Genomic DNA, 9,181 nt, shown 5'->3' with positions numbered 1-9,181 from the left:
AACAATGGCAAGCTGAAGTAGAACAAAATACCCTGCAATCGCTTTCTTCTCAGACAATGGATATGCAGAATTCTGAGAAGAATCCTGTCCATGTGAGAGAGCCAGAAAGAACACAATATCCAAACAGCGAATCTCAATACTCAAAATTACAGAAGATGAGTAATCAACATCCAATGGCACCAGAGCAGGCTGGTAATCCAATGAGTTGCGAAAAACAAGTGCCATTTGCCCTTTTGCTCCTGGCCATGCAACTTCAAATTGTAAATTGAAGGCAGGTCTTGGAAATAGATTTTTTTTGGGGTATATTCAGAAAAATGAGGTCTCTAAAGATGTATTTGTTCACAACTTGAGAAGTATTGTTGGAGACCAGTTGCTCAAGATGGCGGTATTCAAATGCAGACAAAGGTAAAATACAAAATAGTTCTAATCCTAACATAAAGAATAATGAACAGCAAGAAATCACTTTATCTTAAGCTTATACTTATGCAATGTGGCAACAAATGGTCTTCAGTAAGACGATTTTTAAAAAAAATTTGGACTTAAAGTTGTTATATTAACGCCAAAGAGAACAATGGACTTGGCAACACTTGGTTTCAAAGCAATTTCAGTATTAAATTGTTTTGCACACCAAAGAGGGCAATGCACTCCGGCAAGAACTTGCCTTTCACCCAATTTAGTACTTAAGACTCCGTATCCATAAAATATTGCTTCATTCTCTCTAACCAATCACAAAGTTACATGAATGGTCTCTAATCAAACCCCAACTATATGATGAAGAAAGTGTGAAATATCAAAGAAAAAACACTAGGAGCTGAAGAGCTGTATGTAAGAATTTTGTAGCTATAATTATGATCCAATTGAGTGCCATATATCTATGTGATGCTTTATTGTCTCTAATCAATCACAAAGTTACATGAATGGTCTCTAATCAAATCCCAACAATGTGATGAAGAAAGTGTGAATCTTTTGATAGAGGAGAGGATCCACGCTATGTTTGCACCTTTTGGGGCTCATTGTGGAGTTTGAGTTTTGTTGTTCACCTTTCTTATTTTTGTTTGTTGTGTACATACATCAGTTTTGTTATGGAAACTAGAATGTGTATGTACTTTAGTTCTATTCCGGAAATTAGAATTCTCATAAACGGTGTTTCCTTGTTTGTTTCTCTCTTCAATTCCATTTCTCAATCATCTTCTCTTTCTAGCCTTCGTCAATAGCTTTCCGTCATTCGGTTGTTCTGGTAAATATATCTATATTTTAATTTCATGTTTTTGAATATTTTTGTAATTTTAAATTATATAAATTCTGAGTTTGGATTGAATTTTAATTTTCTTTCCTTTTTCCTTTTTCCTTTTCAGGGTTCTAATTTTGATTCTGCTATTGTGTGGAGTTTGACTTGGATTAACTAAAAGTTAAGTCCTATTGATTGTAGTGTCATGGCAACGATTAGTTGAGCGGCACTACTAGGATTCAGGATGGATTTTAAATATATTGTTATAGTACCTCGATATGAGCTTGAGTCTCAGGATCGACGGTTAGGGAGCATATATGCATGGGGATGCATAGCTGGATACGATGGTTAGAGGTGTACCCAGTTTAGATTTAGGTATACATACTCACCTCGTGTGCGTTTTAGCATGTTACCTCTATTCAGGTTGAGACCAGCCTGTAGTCCAATGGGAGTCCTTTAGTGTGACTATATATATATTTACGGACTATTAGCTATCGGGGAATTGTTTAGGATGTACATGCGTATCGGGTCTCTGTTTGGATTGTAATTGTATAGAACTTGCGCGTGGGCCTGACCCACTTCTATTTTTTCAGGTACACGACAGTTCCAGACCTAGACGTGTTTGTGTTGAGCAGAGGTTTTTATTCACTCTTCCGACGATGTAGGATTCTCTCCATAGTTTATTTTTGGATGTTTATTTCAGTTGTTTTATTTTAATTTGGATGTTTATTAGGGGTCCACTAGAGATGGATTCCCGAGTTGTAAACTGATGGAGTTTTGGAGTTTGGATTTAATGGATTTTAATAATTATATTTTGAGGATTTTATTTTAGTTTCTTTCAGCTTAAACTTCATTTCTTAATTCGGTTTGTATTCTGTGTTCATTATAAAATATTAATTGTTCGATATTCCCTCAGGTTTGGGCTTAGGCCTGATCAACCCGTGTCTAGGATCCGAGGGGTATCACACTTTCTTAGCCAAAAGGCCGAGAAATGTGTTATTATTATTTCTTTAGGTCTATGGTTTTATAAGAGGCTTCCATATAATTTTTTTTTTTACTTAAAACCAATGTGGAACAAGAAAAAATAAATTTTATTAGGTAATTTGTAATTTGAATTAAACTCTTTAAATAATTTTTAGGTAATTTTTTGCTTATAAAAACTCTTTTTTTCTATTAATAAATAAATACTGAAAACCAAAAGACTGAGAAAGTAATACTACACTTGATTTTAGCCAAAAGTCCAAGAAAGGTTAGCCAAAAGGCCTACCTAAAAAAATTTAATACTATAACTTTATAAGAGGCTTCCATATAATCATTTTTTACTTAAAATCAATATGGGATAAGAAAATGAATTTTATTAGATAATTTGTAATTTGAATTAAACTCTTTAAATTAATTTTTATAAATTTTATTAGGTAATTTGTAATTTGAATTAAACTCTTTAAATAATTTTTAGGTAATTTTTTTTATTATAAAACTCTTTATTTATATTAATAAATAAATATTGAAAGCCAAAAGGCCGAGAAAGTAGTATTATACTTAATCTTAGCCAAAAGGCCAAGACAGGTTAGCCAAAAGGCCGACCCAAAAAAATTTAGTACTATAGTTTTATAAGAAGTTTTCATGTAATCTTTTTTATTTAAAACCAATGTGGGACAAGAAAAATGAATTTTAGTAGGTAATTTGTAATTTGAATTAAACTCTTTAAATTAATTTTTATAAATTTTATTAGGTAATTTGTAATTTGAATTAAACTCTTTAAATAATTTTTAGGTAATTTTTTATTTATAAAAACTTTTTTTTTATATTAATAAATAAATACTAAAATACTAAAACTCTTTGCACAAAGGTCGACCAAAAAAATTTAGTACTACAGTTGATGTTAGCCAAAAGGCTAAGAAAGGTGTGATTTTTTATATTTATTTTTTTAGGTCAATAGTTTTATAAGAGACTTCCATGTAATCCTTTTAACTTAAAACTAATGTGGGACAAGAAAAATAAATTTTATTAGGTAATTTGTAATTTTAATTAAACTTTTTAAATTAATAATTAATAAAAAAAAAATACTGAAAGCCAAAAGCCAAGAAAGTAATACTACACTTGATGTTAGCCAAAAGATCGAGAAAGGTTAACCTAAAGGCCGACCCAAAAAAATTTTGTACTACACTTGATCTTAGCCAAAAGGCTGAGAAATGTGTGATTATTATTTCTTTAGGTCTATAGTTTTATAAGAGTCCTCCATGTAATCATTTTTACTTAAAACTATTGTGGGACAAGAAAAATAAATTTTATTAGGTAATTTGTAATTTGAATTAAACTCTTTAAATTAATTTTTAAGTAATTTTTTGTTTATAAAAACCTTTATTTTTTTATTTTATACTTGTATCGGCCCCACAACACACATACCATTTAAGTCAGGTTGGAGTGTGATTCGAAAGCGAGATCTTAAGGACTTATTTCTCGGATCCTTACCAACACCGCTATTCTTTTGATAGTATATTATGTAGTCGATGATTTTTCTTTTTATTGCACATATAAACTACTTGGACTACGTAAATGAATCTAACAGTATGGTTAGGTGAAAATTATAAAAACTAACCATTTTTTTTTTTTCTCTCCCTAATAAAGAGTAACACAAATATTGCTTAAGGTAAACTAAAATTTTGAGACTTTGCCTAGTAAACTTAATTTTAAGTACTGAAATTTTCAAGTGTTAATTAAAAAATAAATATTTTTTGAATTTTCAGGTTTAGCATTCAGTAACAAGTAATATATCTATCACTTAAAAATTTACCTCATTTTACGTGTTACTTAATGTTTTAGTAATATTTAAATTCTGTTATGGAGCATACTTAATTGTTTAAACGCTTAATTCGTTTATAATTAAAATTTAACATATAATTTGTGCAATTAGCCACTGTAATTTAACAAATTATTTATTTGTTTATATTTTTTTGAAAGGTAGAATTTTCCAGTTTGATAAAATATTATTGTAGCAATTTTCGCGATATATAATATATATATATACTTTCCCCTCTCTTTCGGAAGGTATATATATATTGGCATTAGAAAGGGTTTATAAAAGCCAGGCCAAGGGCACCATTGCAGTATAGTTTTGTCTCTCATCGGAACCGCTGAATCCACGACAAACGCCAACATATCGTTCATCATTTCGTTCGCCAATTTGTTAAGGACTCACAAACTCACTCTCGATTCTTTCACTGTATTTTTTTTAAAAAAAATTTATGTACTTAAATAACGGAGATCGATCAAGAATCCAATTGACCTAGTAATTTATACGGAGACATTAATGGACCCCTCCATCATAAAGCTTCTTGAAGTCGGCGAGGTTTCCTCTCTCTCTACACACACATGCGTGTATATATATCTTGTATATATGTATAAGCTGTTTGGATTTGTTAATAGGGGAATTATTGGAGTCTAAATTTTTATGATATGATTGGTTCACAGGGCAAAACGATGGACATAGAGGGTGATGATACGTCCAATTCTCAACTCTCTGATTCAGATAGTGGTATGCATCTCTGGAAGCTCTTCTCTGTTTCGATTTCACTATGTCATGGGTATCTCAAATATTGTACATTATTGAACAGTGATGTCAATTTAGATAAAAATTTATGAAATTTAGGAAGAATAAAGAATTTGGGCATCAAATAGATATAAACAGCTTCACCGTGTTATATCACTAGATTTTGTTCTTTTGAATAAAAGGGGGCAGTCTTTTTTTATATATAATACAAAGTTATGAGCACAAGTTAACTAAGCAGTATTAACTAGATGTGTATTATGGTATAAACTATAAAGAAAGATGACCATTTATATGAAGTTGCACACCAAGTTGTGTGTAACATGGCTGCTGTGAAAATTTTAGTGGTTTGAGACTGGTAAATTAGCATGCTGCACATAGGGCATCACACTTTTAATCCAAATTTATGTTAGAGGACGGCCGTAAAGTTTATTTATGATTGTTTTTGCCTGAAAACTTGGGAAAGGATTATAACCTCATTTCAAAGATGGGTTGATTGCCTGATATAAGTTTGAAGATTCTTTATCAACTTACGCTGAGTAGGACACAATATATTGCATGAAATGGTAGTTCATCTGTCATTCTTTTATTATCATTGAATCTCTACCTCTGTTGGTACCTCAGTAACACACTGTTTGATTAAGACAGAAGAGAGGAGAAGGGGAAGAGAACTTAACATATCTCTTTTACATTCTATTTTTTCTTTTATATGGTTTGGTTCACTTAATGAAAAGAGACAAGATGCGATTAGGAGAATGAGTATAACTCTCCGAGCCTACAAAATATATCAACTCATAATGAGATGATTTGGAGAGAACTTGAGGCCTTGTTTGGGGGAGCATCTAGTACTGGAAGTCCTTCGTTTAAAAGGCCTTTATAAAAGGAATTTAAAATAGAAAAGATGTTTGGTAAATGCAACATGGAGAAGTACATTTAATGGTTACAATTGCTTTAAATTGACAATAATACCATTTTGACTTCATAATAACCCACATTGCACTTGATCATTCAAAATAAATAAAATCAAATTTAGAGTTCCACTCATAATCCCTTTTTTAGGTATCTATTCATTGTAGACAATATAATAAATAAATAAATAATACATGAGTAGGTTACAATTTTAGAGAAATTTCTTAATTTGAAAGATGGTGTATTCATGGTCATCACCTCCAATTTTCATTTAGAAACCTTGTTCTGTAACTACTAGTTCTGTTTTCTTTAGACACTATCAAGAATAATTTCATTTAGAAAGTTTGCCCCACCTAGTACTATTCCCACTCTCCACAATCAGTATCTCTACAGTGGAAACCCAAATTAAAGAATTACTTTGATAGCCCAACAGTTGATTTGACAATCACTAACCCTCTTTCCACCATCCGAGTTATCTTTCCACAATGCCCTCCTTCCCGTTGACTCTTCCACTGCCACCCATATAGCGGTTATGAACTTGGGTTGCAAGAATCAATTGGTTTAAAGCCTCACGTATTAATGATAGTAAGAATTGCATATTGTGTATACATACATATACATGTAGACATAACAAACCAACACTAATAAACTGATCCGAGTCTGTACAATCTCCAACATAATGAACCATTTCTGTCTCCACGATGGGGGAGCCATCTCCGAGCCACAAGTTTACCTCCGATGACCGCCACTACTATCAAACCTCTTATTGTGAGCTGTTATTAGTTATCAAATGATGTCCTTCTCCCGGTCCACCCTACACACACACACACACGCACAGATACGTATATAACCCTAGAATGTTATGCCTTGCCATAATTTTGCATAGTAAATAAGAATCAGAATGGATCTGAGACTCTTCCTGCAACTTGTTAGGGCTGGATAAGTGTACCTGCTTTGGTTTTCTTTTGAGATGGCAACCTAACAAATGGGGGACAAATTTGTTATTTAGAATTTTTTACTTAAGTAACAATCTAATTTCGTGAGAATTGGTTTTCAAAAGTAACTATTATTGGCTTTGGCAAAACGGACTTTCACCTTATTCCCCTTCTCTTGGAAGTCTGTTTGTCTGGTTTTTTTCTAGACCTTAGAAGTCCTTCTAAAGCCCTTAAAAACTCACCCAAACACTACCTCAAGTTTTTAGCATTAAAAGCACTTAAAAATGATTAATGAAATTTTAAAAGCTTTCTTGCCTCTCCTTTTCTGACATCCTCTTGATATATGTGTATATATATATATATATATATATATTTCATTTTTAAATTAAGGCACCAAGCAGTGTGCAAAAATATTTCAAAGTTTTATTTATAGATGCAAACTTTGAGCCTAACCATGTACTGTGCATGCAGGGGCATAGCTAAATATTTGTAATTAAATGTATTTGACCTTTTTATATGTTCTTTCCATTTTCACATGTCCTGGTCAGAATATTTGTTATTAGTTATGACTTGTTAATTTTAAAATTCAGCAGCTTTATCTCAAGGAAGCAATCAGACTTCCAGTCAGTTGTTTCCGTAACGGCAAACTACCTGCCAAGGTCAACAATATCTGAAGGGTTCACTGCAACAGGAGCAACATTCATCTGAATTGTTGCCGAAGCAACTTGGATCTGGTTATGAGAACCAGCAACCACAAATTGATACCTCGCAAGAGCGGGATTGCTTCCCACTACAAGAGAAGCAATCACAAAAAGATTGTGAACAATGGCAAGCTGAAGCAGATCAAAATACCCTGCAATCACATTTTTCTCAGACAATGGATATGCAGAATTCTGAGAAGAATCCTATCCATGTTAGAGAGCCAGGCAGAAAACAATATCCAAACAGCGAATCTCAATACTCAAAATTACAGAAGATGAGTAATCAACATCCAATGGCACCAGAGCAGGCAATTAATCCAATGAATAAGGGCAAACAAGTGCCATTTGCACTTTTGCTCCCGGTCATACAACCCCAACTTCATACGGACCAAGCCATGCAACTTCAGAGTCTTTATAATAAACTGAAGGTAGGTCTTAGAATTTGATTATTTTCCAACTACTATTCCTTGTATTGGATGGAATATTATCTCATCCAAATGGAGATTTTTTTTTGCTATATTCAGAAAAATGAGGTCTCTAAAGATGTATTTGTTTGCACCATGAGAAGTCTTGTTGGAGACCAGTTCCTCAAGATGGCGGTATTCAAATTGCAAACACAGGTAAAAACACAATATAGTTTGTTGCAATCAAAATATGCTTAAAACCTGCTAAGTTGATTGTCGATTAGTTCTAAACCAAGCTTGGAAACAGACTGCCCGAAACTCAGAGGCCGGGCCCAACCAAGTCTCTTCACAGTCTCAAACTTCAGTGCAACAACACCATATGAAACATTCTGGTGTGGATGTGGAGGCATTCACTGCTGCTCTAAACAGGGACATAGAGGGCAATACGTCCAACTCTCAACCCTCTGATTCAGATAGTGGTATGCATCTCTGGAAGCTCTTCTCTGCTTTGATTTAACTATATCACGGGTATCTCAAATATTGAACATTCGTGAACACTGATTTGAATATAGATAAAAATTGATAAATTTAGGAAGAACAGCCCTTTAAAGAGAGAATAATGATTTGGGTATCAAATGGATTGTGGATAGGGGAAGATAAACTGCTTCACCTTGCCAGTGTTGTATCAGTGTAATTCGTTCTTTTGAATAAAAGGGGGCTGGTTTTATATATATATAATACAAAGTTATGAATACAAGTTAACTAAGCAGTATTAACTAGAAGTGTGTTATGGTATATAAACTATAAAGAAAGATGACTGTTTATATGAAGTTACACACCAAGTTGTGTGTAACATCGATGCTGCCGCAACTCTAGTGGTTTAAGATTGGTAAATTAGCATGCTGCATGTTGGCATCACACTTCTAATCCAAGTTTGTGTTAGAGTGCGGCCATAAATTTTATTTGTGGTTGTTTTTTACTGGAAACTTGGGAAAAGATTATAACCTCGATCATTTCAAAGGTGGGTTGATTGCCTGATATAAGTTTGAAAATTCTAAGAATTGTAGGTCGTAAACTGTAATAAGCTTGCATATATATATATATATATATATATATATATTGACCAATAACAAGTATTGTAGGACTTCTTTTTTTATTATTCTTTATCAACTTACGTTGAGCAGGACACAAGATATTGCATGAAATGGTAGTTCATCTGTCATTCTTTTATTATTGTTGAATCTCTACCTCTGTTAGTCCCTCAGTAACACACTGTTGGTTAACATATCTCTTTTACAGTCTATTTATCTTTTATATGGTTTGATTCACTTAATGAAAAGAGACAAGATACGATTAGGAGAACTCTCGGAGCCCACAAAATATATCACCTCATAAGTGAGATGGTTTGGAGAGAAATTCAGGCCTTGTTTAGTACTAGAAGTCCTTCGTTTAAAAGG

At 32.8% G+C, this 9,181-nt stretch overlaps 1 protein-coding gene and 1 pseudogene across 1 annotated transcript; one reads left to right on the top strand and one right to left on the bottom strand.

Moving 5' to 3' along the window:
• Positions 1-3,293: 3,293 nt before the first annotated feature.
• Positions 3,294-3,426, bottom strand: LOC132280252 (U2 spliceosomal RNA; annotated as a pseudogene).
• Positions 3,427-7,226: 3,800 nt separating this feature from the next.
• On the top strand, positions 7,227-8,408 carry LOC132279483 (transcription initiation factor TFIID subunit 4b-like). The gene is made up of 3 exons (XM_059781472.1): positions 7,227-7,748; positions 7,845-7,940; positions 8,032-8,408. The coding sequence occupies exons 1-3, from the start codon at positions 7,497-7,499 to the stop codon at positions 8,239-8,241; spliced, it is 558 nt and encodes a 185-aa protein (XP_059637455.1). The 5' UTR covers positions 7,227-7,496; the 3' UTR covers positions 8,242-8,408.
• Positions 8,409-9,181: the final 773 nt, after the last annotated feature.

Source organism: Cornus florida, unplaced genomic scaffold (assembly GCF_030987335.1).
Source record: "Cornus florida cultivar Cherokee Brave unplaced genomic scaffold, ASM3098733v1 CherokeeBrave_3.0.0_Hap2_Chr10, whole genome shotgun sequence".
NCBI classification, from domain to species: Eukaryota; Viridiplantae; Streptophyta; class Magnoliopsida; order Cornales; family Cornaceae; genus Cornus; species Cornus florida.
The sequence above is the reverse complement of the archived record's forward strand: the minus strand, read 5'-3'. Positions and strand labels throughout refer to the sequence as shown.